Raw genomic sequence first — 21,124 nt, 5'->3', positions numbered from 1 at the left:
TGTTGCAGCGAATGAAAAGGTGGTAATATGATGGTGCCATATCTGGAGAATATGGTGGGTGGGGGAGAACTTCCCAATCCAACTCCATAATCTCACGTTGTGTCAAACGTGCCACATGTGGACGTGCATTGTCATCGAGAACACCACCTTTCCGGTTGAGTGAAGGGCGTTTCTGATGAAGGTCTTGATTTAAACGTTCCAGTCGCTGACTATAGATCTCCACATTGACAGTTCGCTGTGGATTGAGGAGTTCAAAATGAATTATTCCTTTGATGTCCCACCAAATGCAAAGCATCACTTTCTGCGGATGGAGTCCAGGTTTTTGGGTTGGAAGTTGTTTTTGTCTGGGACTGAGCCATTGTTTTTGGCGTTTAACTATTTATATTAAATTATATTAATAACCATAAAATTACGAAAATTATTTGTGATAAAAATCACTTGCACTTGCTTAATCAGCCGGTGGAACAACGGTAAGCTTGTGGACTTACAACACTAAAATTCGTGGTTCGATACAGCAGATAGCCTTATGTTACTTTGTTTTAAAACAAGCAAACAAGACTGTCCTAACGTGCATTTCATATCATTCAAATCGTTTACTAAACTTTCAAGAAAATTGAATTCATTGAGTCATGCGCTCAGATTAAAAAGCAATAAAAAAAATCTACATTAAAAAAAAGCATGCAACTGTACCTTTAATCAGTGGTTATCGAATTGGCAATATCAAACCAAAAATCTGTCACAAACATTTGAACCTGCTATTATTATTATTATTTTTTTCAGTTTAATGTAGTATCGTACAGCGCCTGTTCACAGAAACGTTTAAATGCACGTTTGCCTTCATCTTAATCCCTCACATCCATTACTCTCAACAATGCTATACAAAAGTACCCGTGGCAGTGTAGAAGATCGCAAGTTTGAAGAAACGTTATTTTCGGGGTTTACAGAAGACGGAGGGCTTTTTATACCATCCAAGATTCCAATTATATCAAAGCAGCAACTGGTTAGCTGGAAAGGACAATCTTATCGTAAAATTGTAAATAATTTGGTCGAACTCTACATAGAAGACAGCGAAATACCCCGAAATGACCTTGAATGTAAGTTTTAATTAGTTCGCATTGGTTGGTAAAAAAGATCCAATTTTGCCGAGAAAAATAAATGTTTTTCTTTCTTCATAACTTTCTGGGTAACAAATTCCAATCAAGTAAAATCAACCATGAAATTAGTTTGTTACCTGAACGAAAGGAATTTAATAATTTTAAAAATTAAAAGAAACAAAACAAAATCAACGTACAAGTTTATCAACAAATGTAATTTCTTTTGAACTTTTTGTGAAATGAAATATAAAAAACAGTTTGTTTGTTTTAATAATGAGAAAACCTATTGTGTGTGTTTTTAATTATACTTGGTTGCTAGTCGTATATAAAAAAATACGTTTACATGTAAATAGTCAGATTTTCAGTATGCCAATTGAAAAAAACAAACAAGCTATATATGAACTATAGTGTCTTTCAGATTATGTAAAAATCAACCAATGACACAAAACAAAATATTAAACATGTCTAACAACTGTTTTAATTGTTTGGCTAGGTATTGTTGAAAATTCATTTAAGAACTTCAGTGCACCTGATGTGGTCCCAATCAAAGAGCTGTATCCTGGTGTGTATGTAGCAGAACTCTTCCATGGTCCTACCCTGGCGTTCAAAGATTTGGCACTTTCTATTGTGGGCAATCTTCTTAGTTATTTCTTAACTCAACGAAGAAGACATGTCATTATCCTTATCTGTGAGAGAACTGTGAATTATAATGTAGTGCGTTTCATATATGTACACTTACAAATTGCTTGTGAAAACATCTGTTTTGATCTTTTGAAGAAGAACAACTAGAAATTTCTAAAATGAAGAGTTTACTGATTACTAGAGTAGTGACCAAAATCGAAATTTTGGATAATTTCAAAAATAATTATAAAAGTGTGCCTATAAAATAAATTTAAAAATTTTTTAAAACTAAGTCTCAAATGGAAGTTACATTGAGACTGAGATGAAACTAATATTTTACATGAAGTCTATAATAATAATAATAATAGATGACCAAAAAAAGGGGCCAAAAAACTAAAAATATTCCCTCATCATTTCCTGACACATATGACATAAGGAACTTTTTTTAGTATTATCAAGTAGATGTATTATTATTCATGCAGATATGAAATAATAATCTAAATGTTTAATAACGGAAAATAATACAAAGTTATTCATGTCTACTAACCTTAATATGCATTCTTATAAACACATAAAACTTATTATCAGATACACAGAGTATATATAATATCTTATAATGCCAGAATATCCTCGTGAAATGTAACCACAGATATTGTACATAACAGTATATTTCCTTTAATCATTTAGTTATAGTTACAAACAGTTAAATTATCTCTATTTGCTCTTGACAGATATTTATTAGTTTTCCTTTTTAATTGTATTCTAAATGTTTCTTATCAAATGATGTTTTCTCTCTTGGAAGAACTCCTGGTAAGGAAAAAGTGTTAAATTATTTTCTTGTAAAATAAGATTACTATTCTGGTGAAAATGTTTTTCTAATATAAAAATGCTTTATATGTGACAAGGTGAACTGTACTTTTAGCAACTTCAAGGTGACACTGGCAGTGCTGAAATTCAAAGTGTTGCTGATTTAGAATCAATAGATATAATTCAATAGATATAATTGTCTTGTATTCCAAAGACAGATGTAACAAAATTCAAGAGCTGCAGATGATAACTGTCCAGCACAGAAATGTACACTGTTTCGCAGGTGAGTTTTCATAAGAGTAACAATGACAATTAATTGAAACAGTGTATATTTCTATGGAGTTTCACCAAGTACCGACAGTTTCAAGTATCAATTAATTGTCATTGTTACTCTTATGAAAACTCACCTGTAAAACAGTGTACATTTCTATGGAGTTTCACCGAGTACCGACAGTTTCAAGTATCAATTAATTGTCATTGTTACTCTTATGAAAACTCACCTGCAAAACAGTGTAATTAATTGTCATTGTTACTCTTATGAAAACTCACCTGCGATACTTGAAACTGTCAGTACTCGGTGAAACTCCATAGAAATGTACACTGTTTTACAGGTGAGTTGTCATAAGAGTAATAATGACAATTAATTGATACTTGGTGAAACTCCATACTGCAAAATTTTACATATCTGTGAAAAAGGTAAAAAACTAGACAATCTGGAAATTTTAGAAATAATTAGATGTCTAAAAACAAATCCAGAAAAACTTCTAAACAACCAAACCAACTTAAGCTCCTCCCCACTTGTCTCTAGGTGAATGTCAAGGTTACTTCTGGTTCTTTGTTTAAACATGATCTGACTTCTGTAAATTTAACTAAAGAGTTGGGAGGGGATCTTGAACAGATGTGGGAAGCATTTAGGGAAAAATTGATATGTATACAGAACATACGTATTCCCTGCAGAAAAAAAAAGGGCAGTGGAGCGGAATAAGCCAGTATGGTTTAGAGCGATCATATTAGGGATAAACATAATAAATTCAAGAAATTTATACTTACTGGAAATAATAAGGACTTGGAGGACTATAAGAAAACAAGAGTGCTGGCCGAAAAGAAGGCTTAAAGGACAAAATTTGTATATGAAAGAGGGACTAAAATCTCTAAACTTGTTTTCTCTGGAGAGGAGAAAGGTCAGAGGGGATTTGATTGAGGTGTTTAAGATTACTAAGGGCATTGATAATATAGATATATCAAACTTTTTTGTGTTTAGCAGTGAAAACAATAGGACAAGGGGTCATAAATTCAAATTTTGGCAGCGTAGGGATAGTCTACAGTTTAAACAATATTACTCTTCAAACAGGGTGGTTGGCTTTTGGAATGAGCTGCCTTCAATGGCGGTGTAGGTAGAAAATGTAACCGAGTTCAAGAAAAGATTGGATTAATACATGAGTAGTAAGGGGTGGTTATAGATGGGAGTTGGAAGGGACATCCTTGATGGATTGATAAGCTCCTTTTTGTTCCTTTAAAATTTTATGAAATTTATGAAATATGTATAAACCCTGCTACAAAAGATTTCAGTCTGTAACTGTTGATGCCTTTACTGGTGAAAAAATGGCCATAATAAATGATGTATTTGTGAAATGTACAATTGTCTTGTTTTTCCTCAATGACAATTAACATTGTTTTAATGCTATAAACATGCGAGGTAACAGTACTAATTTATATTTAGTAATAGGTGTTTCAAGCTTCTCTAATAAAATGCTGTTATGGTATTTTTGTAGAATTATACTGATTGAACAATCTTAAGATCTTTTATCTATTTATATTTATTTTATCAGCGGACGGAACGTCTGACGATTTTGACCAGCTAATTCAACACATTTTTGTTGACTGGGACTTTGCCAAAGAACATAACTTATGCAGCATCAACTCCATCAACTGGGCCCGCATTCTTGTACAGGTTGCTCATTATGTCTATATTTACCTGAAACTGTGTGTGCATGTTGAAGAGATGGTGGAATTTATTGTTCCTACTGGTGGCTGCGGTCATATTACAGGTTAGAAAAACTTGCCTAGTTTGTATTTCTTCACATGTAACTGGTTTTGACCTATTCTCATGTAAAATTATGCCCAGTTTGTATTTCTTCACATGTAACTGGTTTTGACTTATTCTCATGTAAAATTATGCCTAGTTTGTATTTCTTCACATGTAACTGGTTTTGACCTATTCTCATGTAAAATTATGCCTAGTTTGTATTTCTTCACATGTAACTGGTTTTGACCTATTCTCATGTAAAATTAAGCCTAGTTTGTATTTCTTCACATAATTTTACATGAGAATAGGTCAAAACCAGTTACGTGCCTAGTTTGTATTTCTTCACAAAACAAGTTCAGAGATCTTAACTTAAATTCCTGGTTTTAATACATCTCTATGACCTGAGTTTACAAATATTTTACATTGGAAAGGACTGTTACACATACTCCAAAGGAATCAGTTTATAGCCACATCACAACACTAGCTACAAAATTCCAAACAGTGTCAAAAGTAATTCTCATTTATCCTGTTTAACCACAACTTTATATCGGCTGTGGTTGCCAAGTGGCTTGCTGCTTTGTATATTGAAATTGTTTTAATATAACATATCAACTCCCTGTGTTTATCATGTGAAACTCTGTAATCATGTTTTTAGAATACTGAACAATGTGATATTATGAAATGGCCTTTCCTTTGAGAAGGTGAATCTGGTAATATAATGAATTAGCATGGTAGATGTCTTAACATATATTCATCATTAATAAGAACTGTTTGTAGGCACATGTTGTACAGTAATGCTAGTGAATAGAACCTTTTGAATCCAGAAGTTGGAGGAAACACTACGTTTTTCTCTAATGGTAACGAATACTAAAGAAAGCACAGTGTTTTTAACTTTACAGCTGGGATGTTGGCACAGAAAATGGGACTACCAATTAGGATCACTGCAACAGTGAATACCAATGACTTTGTGCATCAAGCAGTAACAGCGGGAAACCTGTCAATACAACAAACTGTCCATAAAACTCTAGCTTCATCTATGGATATTCAAGTGAGTGTGAAATAAATGGTTTCTTTTTTTTCAAATATTTTTGTAAATTACTCACAAAAATTTTATTGTAGATTTTGCTTATAAAATTAAATTACAACCAATAATACTGTCTATTTTCCATGAAACATCTTCTTTAGAAACACTATATTTTAAATTGGTGTCTTGAAATATCGGAACAGAAAACCATGATTCATATCATATTGAAATGCCAAAAACTCTGGTACCTACAGACCTGAACCCTGAATCTTTTAAGTACCTAACAGCGCCTCTGTATTTGATATTGGAAATTAGCAAGTGTATTTATCAAAAATACTTTTTGATAAATCTATATTATTTTATGATATGTTTCTCAGTCAGAAGAAATTTGTGATTTATTTTCAGTAAAAAATATTTTTATTCTGCAATGTTGTCAAAACATGAAAAATATAATAGTAAAAGTTAAGAAAACATTTTGCTCATTCGTAAAACAAGCTTTGAATTGCATTTTCTACTTTCCCTCTATATACATAAATAAGTATGTTTGTGTAAGACATTCTTAATATTTCATGTACTTCTTATCTACAAGTTAGTGAATATGTACTACATAAATCTTTATACCCCTTTCATAATCTGTATAAACTTGTAAAACACACGTTTTCCATTAATATACTATATCTTTGTGTGTTTGTATCTAACCACAACCAAGGTGTTTAATGTTTTGTTTTTGTACTAAAAGGTCTAATGCTAGTGTAAATATCAAAATCTACATCGCTTGATTTATTTTATTTTTAATCTTTGATAACAGAGTATGATAATGTACGTGGTATTGTTCAGGTCTCTTTTATTCTCTAAAAATTTTGATGGTTTAACATTTATTTTTGATAGGTGCCTTTAAATTTTGAAAGAATCTTGTACATGGTCTCAGATGGAGACTGCTCAAAAGTTAAAGCATGGATGGAAGAGTTAGGAAAGAATCTTTTTATTCAACTCCCTAAGAAGGTCACTGAGAAGGTTGGTTTTTTGGGCTCAAGCTTAGTTAATTTATCAGTAAATTTTGATCAGATCAAGCTATCTACATAGAACAGGAATACAGATCAAATTAGTAAATAATCATCTATTTACTGGGTTGGTCAGTTATTTCATACTCTTACTTACACCAGTATATTAACTTAATCATCTAAGTTAATATACTGGTGTATGAAATAACTGACCAACCCAGTAAACAATCAGCTAAGTTAATATACTGGTGTAAGTAAGAGTATGAAATAACATAACTGACCAACCCAGTAAATAATCAGCTAAGTTAATATACTGGTGTATGAAATAACTGACCAACCCAGTAAACAATCAGCTAAGTTAATATACTGGTATAAGTAAGAGTATGAAATAACATAACTGACTAATTTATTTATAACCCTACTGATGTAAAATATTTGCTTATACTCTGGGGAAATAATCAAATAAAATTATATTTTAATCTAAAGATTATAAAAGAACAATTAACAAATTATTCAATATCATTATTTTTATAAAACGAAGTCATGTGGATCAAATTATTTTCCAACATGGGTGTAAAATAAGCTGTTATGCTGCTATCTTTATTATTATGATTTAATTAGACAGCATGCAAGGTAGTTTGTACAAGAAAATATTGTTTCTGTGATGTTTAAATTGTGTGTTTGCATTGCTTATTTAAGGGATTTATCTAAGATTGCCATCTTTGAGTTGGTGGTGGATGCTGTTGTCTAGCTGCCTTCCTTTTTGTCATCATTTCATAGTTAGGGATGGTCAACACAGATTTCTCTTGTGTAGACTTTCACAAATATTTGAAACAATCAAATTGTCAAAGAAAAATAAAAGTGAAGGGAAGTGCCAAGAATTTATTAAATTATTAAAATCTCTACAAAATCTGGTGAAAAAAAATCACTTCTACATTTTTTATACAGTTTAAATGGATAAAAATAAACCATATATTTTTTATTTTTCTTCCAGCTTCAGAAAGTTCTGAAAAGTTTTCGTGCAGATAATGCAACTATTGTAAGTGCTATAAAGAGATGTTGGACTGAAAACAATTACTACGTTTGCCCTCATACAGCAACTTCACTGGCATATATCTATCATAACTTCAAGGAGATTTCATCAAAAAGGTAAAAAAATAAAATATTTTGAGAAACATTTTGAGTGGGAAGAGTGGATCATAGCTCACGTGATTGAGGAATTTTTCAGAGGAGGAAAAGTGGCTAAGAAGCTGTAAAAGATCTAGTTTTTCTAATTGAGAAGTAATTCTTTAAAAGTTCACAAGTATTAAAATGTCAGAACTAAAACTTTAATGGATCAGAATTAAAACCTTAAAGGATCAGAACTAGAACTTTAATGGATCAGAACTAAAATCTCAAGGATCAGAACTAACCATGCTGACTATAAAGGGATTAAAGTCATGATCTACAAGAAAAGGGACAATCATGGTACAACATGGATCGGCTAGTTAAGTGTCATGCTGACTATAAATGGATTAGTCATGATCTAGAAAAAAAAGGGACAATCATAGTACAACATGGATTAGCTAGTTAAGTGTCATGCTGACTATAAAGGGATTAATGTCATGATCTACAAGAAAAGGGACAATCATGGTACAACATGTATCAGCTAGTTAAATGTCATGCTGACTATAAAGGGATTAATGTCATGATCTACAAGAAAAGGGACAATCATAGTACAACATGATTATGAAGTTTAATTTTGAGCGATTTGTGATATTTAGAATTCATATATTATAATACTTTCAATATTACTATAAAAAATCTGTTCTCCTAATGCTGTGATAAAGTTTTATATATTAATACAACTGTTTATAAAAATAAAACTCACCATGGAGAATGTTATGTTTCCAAATTTTTGATATGAGCTTTTTTTTTTTTTATTTGTTACCAAATTATCCTGCCATTATTCTTTCTTATGATATAAATCTGTCAGTTGACAAATCTTTTTTCTTATGATATCATTCCAGTCATCTTCTTTTTGCATGTAATCATACTTGGTGGGCAGTTGTTGTAATTCTTCTTCTAAGTGCGAGTCTGGTCTTGGAATTCCGGCAGAGTCGGCAGCTTCAGGAAATTTAGCAGGTGATGCCGTTGCCAGGCAGACATATTTTGTTGCAGAGCTAGTGGCTGATCTGTTAAATAAAGATTGTACATCTTCTGTGCTCACTGTATACTGTAATCTTATTAACAATAATAATGTGATAAAAATTTTCTCCAATCTTGTAAAATAATTTTCTAGGTATAGAAAGAAAATAATGCAAACTGTTCAGCATGGAACATGACTAATGTTTGAAAGGATTCAATTAAAAACATTGTTTTAATCCTTTATTCATGACCTTTACTTCTGATGTGTTGCTTTATTTTTTATCTTTTAATGCTTTATTATGATATCTTTTAAGGTTTTAATTCTGATTCATTAAAGTTCTAGTTCTGATCCTTTAAGATTTTAATTCTGATTCATTAAAGTTCTAGTTCTGATCCTTTAAGATTTTAATTCTGATCCATTAAAGTTCTAGTTCTATCCTTTAAGGTTCTAGTTCTGATCCTTTAAGATTTTAATTCGAATTCATTAAAATTCTAGTTTTGATCCTTTAAGATTTTAATTCTGATCCATTAAAGTTCTAGTTCTGATCCTTTAAGGTTTTAATTCTGATCCATTAAAGTTCTAGTTCTGATTCTTTAAGGTTTTAATTCTGATCCATTAAAGTTCTAGTTCTGATCCTTTAAGGTTTCATGCTGACTATAAAGGGATTAATGTCATGATCTACAAGAAAAGGGACAATCATGGTACAACATGGATCGGTTAGTTAAGTGTCATGCTGACTATAAAGGGATTAAAGTCATGATCTAGAAAAAAAGGGACAATCATAGTATAATGTGAATCAGCTAGTTAAGTGCCAAGCTGACTATAAAGGGATTAAAGTCATGATCTACAAGAAAAGGGACAATCATAGTACAACATGGATCAGCTAGTTAAATGTCATGCTGACTATAAAGGGATTAATGTCATGATCTACAAGAAAAGGGACAATCATGGTACAACATGTATCAGCTAGTTAAGTGCCATGCTGACTATAAAGGGATTAAAGTCATGATCTACAAGAAAAGGGACAATCATGGTACAACATGGATCGGTTAGTTAAGTGTCATGCTGACTATAAATGGATTAGTCATGATCTAGAAAAAAAAGGGACAATCATAGTACAACATGGATCAGCTAGTTAAATGTCATGCTGACTATAAATGGATTAACGTCATGATCTACAAGAAAAGGGACAATCATGGTACAACATGTATCAGCTAGTTAAGTGTCATGCTGACTATAAAGGGATTAAAGTCATGATCTAGAAAAAAAGGGACAATCATAGTATAATGTGAATAAGCTAGTTAAGTGATTAAAACCATTATTTTACTTGTGTGTTGATTGTAACTTTGCTATATTTGTAATAACCAGATGTTATTATTCACTTGGAATTTTCAGTTACTTTTGTATATGAAGCCCCAGATTAAAATATACCACTCAGTTTTATGTTATAATAAACTCGTGAAAATTTGAATTCCATTGTTTTATTTTTTTATTAAAAAAAATGAAGTTTTCTTCAAAAAACTGAACAGAAACGCCACCAACTTCCTTCCTTGTTATATATATTTATTCAAAAGCACATTTTATGAATACTTTATCAGTACATCGTTACATATTTATTTCTTCTAACATAATGATTTTTTTAAGTATAAGTAAATATGTGCTGATTATTTTGCAACGTTTAGCTTAGTTGAAATCCTTTATTCTTTTTTGCCCCTATATACTTTCAACTGTGTCTTTTCTGATTAACAAAATCCTAACGTCTTAGTAATAGTTAAATATTAAGTATGTAGAAAATAATTGGTTAGTAGGAAATGTCCAGTGAGCACATAGGGTTTGGCCAACACCTGAGGAAGAAGATGAAAAGGAAGGTGGACATAAAGAAAAAGATTCTCCCAAAACTGGCTCAAGAAATTCACTGCTAGAAAAGCTGGATCCAGAATTGGTGGCTGGTAAAGTGGCAAACACTGATGCACTGTTGTTGCCAATAAATCAGTTATAGGATGAAGACGCTACCACTGGAAAACTGTTGGTAGAAGTTGGTGAAGAAAGTCCACCATAACACCAGGCACATAATAAGCTCAGAGAAAGACATGATGCAAATGTAGCCAAAAACGAAAATAAGCTGCAGCAAAACAAAGTCTGTGATAATCAGTCCCATCTTGCTTGTTGAGCATAGTTGAATTGCTTGTGTGTACCATAACACAATAGTGTTCCATCTTTGCATACACATGTTAAACTTCATAAAATTCCAACAGACTGATGTGAGACTGGGAGTTCTGAATAAATCATAGACTCAAAAGATAACATTCTCTCAATACACTACCAAGGCCCTGGTGTCTTTGGCAGAGAGAGGAGAAAAGTTGGCATATCCAAAGGGTTGCAAAGCCAAAGGTGACAAATGAACAGTGTTGGTTTGAAATATGAGATGTAGGATGTTTTGGTTTGGCACAAGCTCAAAATTGGACTTGGGTACAATCAATTGCACAGAAAAAGCAAACTGGGTGGTTCAATAAGTGTAAGTCAGTGACTGGTGATACAACTGAGCTACTATAATCCGAATCTAATCATCTGTGTAATGATAAAAATCAACTTGTAGTGTGTGTAGAAAATCAGTGAAAGGTTTGACTAAAGGTGTGAAGACATAGAGAGCTAGACCAAAATAGTGGATCTTTAACTGATAAACTACTCCCCAATATACAAAAAGAAGAGAAAACTCATGAACTGGAATGTATAAATATTCATCTGTGATATCCACTTTTGTCATCCAACAACCTTGATGAAGGAAGTTGTGTAAGATTCAAATATGTTCCATCTTAAAAGAAGGAATGTTGAGGTAATGAGTGAGATTGGAAATATCTAATACTGGTTTCCATTTCTCCTGTTTTATTTGGCATCACAAAAAGATGACAATAAACCCCTGGGGAAACCAGAAGTACCTCTTTGATAGCTCCTATGAACAGAAGGTGTGACAGTTCCTGATCTAACAGCTGAACTTGAAGTGGATCGTATAGAAGGGGAAAAGAAAATGGGAGTTACCAAAAAAGAGAGGGGGTTCATGAAAATGGATACAAAACCCAAAATGAAGGACCTTGAGGTCAAGTATTCCATAGATTAACACACAACCTGAAATGGTCTTCCAACAGATAAAGAGGAGGAACTATTTCAAATTAAAGTCATTGTCTGGGAGCATGTGGTCCACCCTGCTTCTACTACCATTTTGTATCACATTAAAAGTAGAAGATTAAGCAGTAGCAACAGTGGGTAATGCAGAAAAATGACTAGTACTTCCTGGACATTGAACAATAGGACAATGATTGGAAGTAATACATAAAGCCAAAACCCTAATGAGCTTCTCCTGACTGGAAACCAATTCAGGAGAAATTTGAGCAAAAATGACTATAAAGGGATTAAAGTCATGATCTAGAAGAAAAAGGGGACAATCATAGTACAACATGGATCAGCTAGTTAAGTGACAATTATTCTTGTAATTCAAATTATTATATCCCACATGTATTATCTTCCATTTATTACAGTTCAAAACCATTTGTTATTTACTTGCCCAACTCATCAACTAATGGGGTGTATGCAGTCAATTTAAGGGAAGGTTTGATAAATATTTGAATCATAAGGGCTGGCTTTGTGTTTCTTTAAGTTTAATTTAGTGGTTGAGATGGCCTATATGTTATTTCTTAAATTATATGTGGATGGGAATAAACTTAACAGAAGAAAATGATCTTAATGTAATGGTTGATCAGTCTCTCAAGACATACAAGCAATGTGCTGGCTGTTGCTAGTGATAGGGGAAATAGGATTTTAGGTTGTATGTACAAAAATACTGAATACAACTCCAAAGAGTTTATAATGTCACTGGTTGGGCCATATTTGGAGTACTGTGTTCAGTCTTGGGCTCATTACCTTAGAAAGAACACTGAATTGTTAGTAAGGGTTCAGAGTAGAACCACTAGTATGATACTTTGGATGGAACGGTTGTCATACAAGAACACGTTAAGATTTCTGAAATTGTTTTTTCTTGAAAAAAGAAGAGTCAGAGAGGTTCTGTGGACTATTGTAAACATTTTGCCTAGATGGCGGTACCTGGTGTTTATTATCCAAACCTTAAGCATGAATTAAAAGATCCTTATTTCATCATTTATTTTGTTTTTTTTGCCCCGCGGTGTTTCAGTGGAAATTATGAGGATTTGCAAAGCTAAAAATCGAATTACAATATACGCAGAGGGCAGTGCACATGTAGTCCATTTGTTTATCTTTGCGCTTAACAATAAACAAATCAAACATTTTTCATATAACAAATGCATTTATTTCCTTTTATACTAATATGATCATTATACATTTCATCTTTATTTAGTACAATCGTTGTACTCTGTCGTGAAACAAAAATTAACACTATTTGTACGAATCCGGAAAAATGTATTTCCAGTCTTTTCTCACAAAAATGATATTGTTTTAAACAGCTTAATTTTCAATTTCGATGACGAGGAACCCACTTTGAGACTAATAATGCTTGGAGAGCTTGAAAGAGTAATGAAGGAAAAACTTTAATATAAGTTTAACATAACAGCTATTGTACAAATGTCATCATCAAAACCTTGTACATTTTCTGTTATGTTAAAGATTTTCTTCATTACCCATTCAAGCCGTGTCCAAGCATTATTAATTTTCAATGTTTTAAATTTAGACGTTTGCTAGAGGGCGCTTAATGTTCTAATTTGGAAAGTTAGTGTAGTGAGTGGAAGGTGAGTACAGTATAAATAAAAGTAAAGAGAAGCAGTGAGTAAGTCCCCGCAATATATAACTTCGTTATAAGGAATAACATAAAAATTTAATGTCCTTTTCTTTTTACTAATAGGGCTACTTCTTTTGTCATTGTCTCCAATGGCTGGAGTCGCCCCCAGTCGAGAAGAACTAACTATGTAAACTTTTTCCTTATGTATTATTCAATAACATGACCTTGTAGGATTTTTAGTGTAACACAATTAACTACAACAACAACAAAAAAGTATAATAGTATTAATAAAATGTATGTATGTATATGTAACTAATGCTAAATGGCAGAGTGACGAATGTATCTAGTTCAACTAGATCAGATCGGTGAAATTGGGGCATATCATCTGCTGATGGCGCCCCCATAACTCGCAAAAAAAAAAGTGAGTGAGTCAATCAGTAATGATAGAGTAGTTAATAGATTATTGGGTCTTCAATGAGTGATTCAGTGATAGTGGTAAGAGTTATCGCGCATAATTAGTTACACGATCGATTAGTGATGACAATACGTAAGTTTATTTGCAAGTTAAGGACGCCATTAGTCTCGGAATATTTGTTGAAACGTTATATTTTAAATATGCTTCGAATTAAACGTGACTGTAGCAACGGTTAATGAAAAGGTAAATTAATTCGTTATTATTACATTAACTGGATATAGCATTATATTTACCAAATTAGAAGCTTTCCATCGGAGCGAAGTTTCAGCTACATAGTGTTTACGTGTTTTAACGCAGATAGCAGTAACGCTAGCAGTACCAATTTATTTAATTAATCGAAACTTTAAAAGAGAGAAAATATGGAGCCAATTGAAATGGCCAAGAAAGCAGCTGCGTGGAAAGCAGTAGATCTTCATGTGAAGGTAAGTTTAGTATACGTTAGTCTAGTTTGAACTATAAGTATAACACCTTAATTCTAATAGTCTTATGTAATAAATTATAGAGTATAGTATAACAGAGCTAGCGAATACTACTAGTACTATACATTTTATTGTTGTGTTCAGGTATCTATACTCCTTAAAGGATTTTTTTCTTTTTGTAAAACTAAAATAGAACTTGGAATCTGATAATAATAAAAACTGCTTTTTTTTTAAAGAGAGGGCCATAACATATTAGTTTATTACATAAACTATGTAGAATTGTAATTTTTAGTCATGTTAAATTTGAACTTAAAGAGTCACTCTTGATCTTATGTAATTCACAAGAAAATTACAAATAGTGAAACACAGAGAAATGGCTAAGTAATATTTCTCTTAAAGTTAATTATAACCAAAGTTATGATTTAAGTGTCATTATTTTAACACTCCTACAACAGTTAACTTGTAGCATTATTTCATCTCTTAAAAACTGATTAGTAACTTAGTTTTCTGTCAATATTAAAATAATAAAGTACTTTCTTTTATGCTATTAGTATTACAACTGCTATCATATAATATGTGAGAGGCAGGTGGGCTTTTGGATGAGTTAATTTTAATTAGTACTTTAAGAGAAAATCTTCAGTTTTTATTATCCTTCACTCTACCAGTATAATATATTTCCCACTGCTCCAAATTACATTTGTTTGAAACAGAAAAAGTTTCTTCAGTCAACAATCGTTCTGTCCCAGTCAACAATCATTCTGTCCCTGCTCCATAAATCCAGTTACAAGGATTTGACATTAACTTTGAAAATCACATACTAAATAGGACAGGTAAAGGTCATTCTTTTATCTGTCTAAAACATTTACCTGATCCAAATTTAAACTTTTGCCATTCTCAACAAAATGCTTCTGTATGTGTAATACAAGTTATTTTTTTTATGAAAGAATTTCATATATAGATGAAGTATAAGTAGGTTTTGGAAATATGCTATTTTACTACTTGACCAAATGCTTTGGTACTGAATGAAATATCAGTTATCAAAATGTGACTAGGGACACACTGGAAAAATGCAATCTGTGAAAATGAGTATACTTTCTGGGAGGGAAAGCATCTTAGAAACATTTACTTGCTTTGTTTGGCATGTAACATGACAATTCTACCTGTCCAAAATTATTTTTCATGTTCCAGACAGGCAGATAATGATTAATGTCAAGCCCTGGTTACTGATTGTAAATATACACGTGTTTAAGTAATTTAAGATATTTGTTTATCACTTACATACCTGTTCTTGTAATTTGTCTTTATATTGTACTCTTACACTATATTCTAGCTGCTCAGATGAGCTCTGGTATTGGGCCTCATCAACGTTCGATAGGGCAGACATAGTGTGACTGATATTACATATTCTTATTTACTTTCACTCATAAATTATTAGTATCACTAATGTAGTTTTCTCTCATTGAAGCTATAGTTGCTTGATCTGCTCCAGAAACAAGAAGACTATCTAACTAGTTCAGCAGTTTTACTGAATGATTGTAAGGTTGATTCAAGTAAAAATAACAATAATATAAAATATTATGCTATTAGTTCTTACCTCAATTCTGATTTGAAAATGACTTAAATGAAAAAAAAAAGTTTGGTAATTGAACTGAACTTTGTCATGACTGACAGTTTCATCAGTCCAGTTTAAGTGCTTCATCTGTGGAAGTAAATTTTTCTGTCTCATCAGTTTATAAGTACTGGCCATTTTGTGCTTTGGAACTCTTTTATTCCCTGTACAAGAGTGAGTTTGATGTCAGTAACTTTAAGAGCATTTAACTTTCTTGGATACTTGCACCATTCTACTGTGTGTATTTATTGAGTTATAATGATAAGTTAATTATTTCTTTGAACTACTTAAACAACAGTTTGTATGTAGTAAGTGATGCTGTTATTATAGTAAATAATGAGAGTTTATTGTGTTTCCTCGTTTGAAACATTGCAACTTTGAAGAGAGACTTGATGATTTTAACTTGTTTTTTTCTGGAGTATAGCTGTCTTGAATCAAGTTTTTAAAATAGTTATATTCTTGGATAAACTGTGCTGCAAGGTTTCTTGGATTGGTGGGAGAATAATGTTGGGGATGAAATCGTAAATATTAATGGGAAGAAGTATAGCTTGTGGAAGCCCATATTTAGGGTGGTAAAATTTTTATGGACAACAAGGGACCATTTGGTCCTTCAAGGCTGTCTATTCAAACTCACTCTTGAGAAAAGTAAAAATTTAAACCTACCCTTTACTTTCCAGGAATTCATCAATTCCTCCCTTTTAACCACATAACTTGTGAGGCTCCAGTACCGTATTTGATAACTCATTCCATAAGCTAATCATTCTGTTGGAAAAATTAACATTATCATTGGAAAAGAAGGGTAAGGGGTAATTTTTATTGAAGCTTGTAAGATTATTCAAGGTACTGATAGGATAAAACCCCATTTTCCTTTCTCTGTATCCTGAAAACAATAAGATACACGTGTTAGTTGCACATAACAAGAACTTAACATGGGAATTGAAAAACTCTTGAGAAACAAATGATGGATTTAAAAGTTTTTATTTTTTCTTCTCAGATGCAAGGATAGCCTTGAAGGACCATATGTTCCTTTGTTGTCCATATTTATGCTTTGGTCACATTCTTTTGTTTTTCAAAATTTTGATGATTCACAATTTGTTGAAAAAAAGTTACCAAAAAGTTTTAAAATTGTTCATTAATACTGAATTGTAAAATTGCTAATTGAAAAAAATTCTCTGACATTTGAGTAATTTAGGGAGATTTTATCACGAGTGTTATAAAATTTTAGTATTTCAAGCACAAAAATACTTTTAAAAGGCCAGTTAAAGTAACTACAAGTATTTTTCAAAAATGGGGGGGTGGGGCATCCATCATAACATTTAGGTTGTTAAAATGAAAATGTAACTTGCTAAAAGAAAGTTTTTTTTTAATTAATAAATCTTAAATCTCCTAATATTTGTTTTCCTAGTGTGTAAGTGTTAGCACAAGGCTATACAGTAATCATTTAACAGTAACAGATTTGTCTGATCTACTTGTGACAGAAAGTTAACTGTTTATGTAGATGTACTTACCATTATTTCTTATATCCTGTCCATGTAGGTCATTGATACATTTTTTCCACTTCCAAACTTGTATATGTAGAATAAGTAATATTATACCAGACACATGTAAGAGATAGTGAGTATTGTAGAAAATCATCCTTACAGCTGGTACCAAAATATGCTACCCTATAACCCATGTGCTTTCAAAAAGTGGACCTTTCTTCTTCAGGGGAAAACAGTTAGAAAAGTGCTTGACATATAAAAACAGAACTTGCACATACTAAAGCCAATTCCTTGCACACACACACACAGAGAAAGCTCAGACTTTCTATATTAACGTATCTGAACTACAGTGTAGACTTCTGCCCTGTACAATTATATATAGAAGGTGTTTTTGAGGGTATAATTTAAATAAAGGTTGGTGTATTACGTTGATTATTCTGGTACATGTTTAAATCATCTATACTTTCTATACTCATAAGTTTTATTTTCTTGTAGGACAACTTTATTGTAGGTGTTGGAAGTGGATCAACTGCAGTATATGCAATGGAAAGATTAGGTGAAATATGTTTGTTTATCTTACACTGACATTGCATGCTTACATTGGCACTCACAGACATGATAAACTGGTTATCTTTAGAAAAGTGATGACATCACATGTTAGAGAAGTTTAAAACCTTGGGTTGAGTGCTGGGGTCTATATATAGACATCCTTAACTTAAGAGTGAAGGGATTGCAATTGATTTATATAAGACTTTGTCCCTTATAATGGATGTGATCCTGTCACTTATGAAAATAATATACAACATGTTCTATAATAAATTATACTTTAATAGAAAGTAGAGAAATCCTGCTGGAATGATCAGTGGTTTGAAGTACACAATCTGTGAACAGTTTGTTTCTCTATAAAATGAAGATCAGATCATATGAGTCACTGAGCATAAGGTTAGGAGATGAAATAAAACTGTATACTCTGAATTTGATAATTAGGATTAATGAAAAAAGGCTTAATGTAATTATGTTGGTAAATTTCTTGGTAGTGTTGGATGTTAGTAATTGAAGTATATATTTTGTATATGCCGTTATCACCCTATGCTTCCTATACGTATACAGTTTTAATCCGTTTAAACTTTCATTACATTGTGAATTATTTCATAGCCAAATGAGCCAAGCCACGCATAAGCAGTTTGTAATGTTATGAATGTAATGGGTGAAATATGGTGTTTAAATTTATCTTTTTCGGTAATAGACATATTAAATAAAAAATAAAGTTTACCTTAGAGACTCATGGGGGTATCTTCACTACTCTGAACATACTACTTAAGCATTTGAAACAGTTTGACATCTAAATTTGGTTATTTTTTGACTTCTAGTGTCTGTAAATGTTTTTGATTTCTTTTATTAATTTTAATTTTAACACATGTATGTTATCTTGCAGAAAATGTTGTTTTTGATATCTAGTGGATTCACCCATTAGAGATATTTCAACATAACAATGTTAGGAATATAAACCAAAATGTAAATTTAAATAGTTTGTGCTAATAAACCTTTTGAAGCATGGCTTTCACTGTTATACATGTTCTGACACATTAAAGAAACATTTTAAGAACTTTTTTAACTGGTCCATTTTGAGTTTAAACAAGCGGTTGATGATTACCTAAAAAATAACATGCGAGTTTTTAATTTTTTTACTCTTTGTCAAGGAAAAATGTTGTTTTTATTTTCATTGTATTTCATTCTTTGTTGCTCCCTTCCCCCAAAAAAAGGATTATATTTTCTTCCATAGGTTGTTTTTTATCATATAGTGTATTGTGGTAGAATAATGATGCATAAAAAAATAAAGCAATGTGTTTAAGAACACACATTCATAACTTGTTCAAGTGACTGTCAAGATTTGTACTCAATAAAACCAGTTACACAAGTAGTGTGTGTTTGACTTTTTAAAGTACATGATTGTTATAAATGTGTTTATGTATAGTTGATAGTAGGACAAGTATTTAAACTGAATCAAGTTTTTATGTTTTTCACTACTTCATTTACAATTAATTTATTACAAAGTTTATTCCCCCCAGCGATGGGTAAATTATAAAACAAAATTTACACTTATGTACTGTTTTAGTCGTTATGAAGAAGTTAGTCTTTTGTAAGCTCAAAAATATGTATAAATACTGGTAGATTTAAAAAAGCATGCATTTAGTGTTTGGTGGAACCCCTATATTATTTAAAGCCTACTATGTGTTAACTTTAGTCAGATGTTCTACAACAAAGCCTTTGGTCTTACTTGTTTCGGTCCAATGTGGATCATTCTTTTTTTAAAACTGTAGTGGTGGAAAAAAGAAAACTAATGTTTCAAGATATGAACAATCTCAGTTTGTTCCATTCTAGTAAGTGTAATTGGGAAAAACAGTTTTTATTTTTTAGTACAAGTATTACAGTAAATGTAATCAGGAAACCAGTTTTTATTTTAGTACAAGTATCACAGTAAATGTAATTGGTAAAACAGTTTTTATTTTAGTACAAGTATCACAGTAAATGTAATTGGTAAAACAGTTTTTATTTTTAGTACAAGTATCACAGTAAATGTAATCAGGAAAACAGTTTTTATTTTAGTACAAGTATCACAGTAAGTGTAATTGGGAAAAACAGTTTTTATTTTTTAGTACAAGTATCACAGTAAATGTAATCAGGAAAACAGTTTTTATTGTAGTACAAGTATCACAGTAAATGTAATCAGGAAACCAGTTTTTATTGTAGTACAAGTATCACAGTAAATGTAATCAGGAAACCAGTTTTTATTTTAGTACAAGTATCACAGTAAGTGTAATCAGGAAACCAGTTTTTATTGTAGTACAAGTATCACAGTAAGTGTAATGAGTATCAAGGTAAGTGTAACCAGTATGACATTAAGTGTAACCAGTATTACAGTAAGTGTAATAAGTATGACTAAGTGTAATCAGTATTACAGTCTGTATGTACAGTTTAACTCTGTCATTCACAGTCTTTATATATCAAATTTTTTTCGACAGGTACAAATTCTAACTAATGCTATTGACAGGTACAAATTGTGTCTATGGCTGTTGACAGGTACAAGTTTTGACTAATGCTATTGACAGGTACAAATTATAACCAATGCTATTGACAGGTACAAGTTGTGACTATGGCTGTTGACGGATAGAGATTATTACTGATACTCTTAGTAAATCTAATATAAATTACAACTGTGACAGTATTGGGAGGTTGAAATTGTACCTGTTCATTTGAAATGGATTCACAAAATAGTTTTCACGTGATCTTCACTGAATCAAAAGTAATATTAAAGAAAACAGAGGAGAGTATTACATCTCAATAAGTAAATTAGTATGTTTTTGATTACTATCTAACTTACACAAGAAAAAAAACATTCGTGAGAGTTAAAGAAGAGAGAAAATGGTGTTGTGTGGAATGTCTTTTATGCTGTTAATATGTTTATGTGAGTCTAAAACTGCTGTTGAATGTTTTTTCAACTACATTTTTGGAGCTTTAGGATGGACAGCATTTTTAGATGCTGCTTTTAGCCCTTAGTTACATCCATAGACTATTTAATTTCAGTACAAAAACTGCAACAAATATCTTATTAGTGTCTTAAAATAACGTATGGATGGCAAGGAACCATATGGTTCTTCAAAGCTGTTCTTCCACACACACACACACACACACAC

The 21,124-nt window shown here is 31.7% G+C and overlaps 1 protein-coding gene and 1 long non-coding RNA gene across 3 annotated transcripts; both read left to right on the top strand.

Annotated features, from left to right (window-relative positions):
• The first annotated feature begins 819 nt into the window (after positions 1-819).
• On the top strand, positions 820-7,964 carry LOC106477642 (threonine synthase-like 2). 2 transcript variants are annotated; one of them, XM_022381150.1, is made up of 6 exons: positions 820-1,094; positions 1,588-1,656; positions 4,352-4,570; positions 5,448-5,596; positions 6,461-6,586; positions 7,568-7,964. In XM_022381150.1, exons 1-6 carry the CDS (start codon positions 824-826, stop codon positions 7,724-7,726), a joined length of 993 nt encoding a protein of 330 aa, XP_022236858.1. In that variant the 5' UTR covers positions 820-823; the 3' UTR covers positions 7,727-7,964. The 2 variants fall into 2 exon arrangements, with proteins under 2 accessions (XP_022236858.1, XP_022236857.1); XM_022381149.1 differs by having other exon boundaries at positions 822-1,094; positions 1,588-1,782; positions 7,568-7,959.
• A 60-nt stretch (positions 7,965-8,024) lies between these two features.
• LOC111084440 lies at positions 8,025-9,563 on the top strand. The gene is made up of 2 exons (XR_002609560.1): positions 8,025-8,064; positions 9,344-9,563. It is a non-coding gene; the product is annotated as an uncharacterized LOC111084440 (long non-coding RNA).
• The last annotated feature ends 11,561 nt before the right edge of the window (positions 9,564-21,124 follow it).

The sequence above is a fragment of the Limulus polyphemus genome, unplaced genomic scaffold (genome assembly GCF_000517525.1).
Source record: "Limulus polyphemus unplaced genomic scaffold, Limulus_polyphemus-2.1.2 Scaffold76793, whole genome shotgun sequence".
In the NCBI taxonomy this organism is placed as follows: domain Eukaryota; kingdom Metazoa; phylum Arthropoda; class Merostomata; order Xiphosura; family Limulidae; genus Limulus; species Limulus polyphemus.
This window is presented reverse-complemented; position numbering and strand designations above follow the sequence as displayed.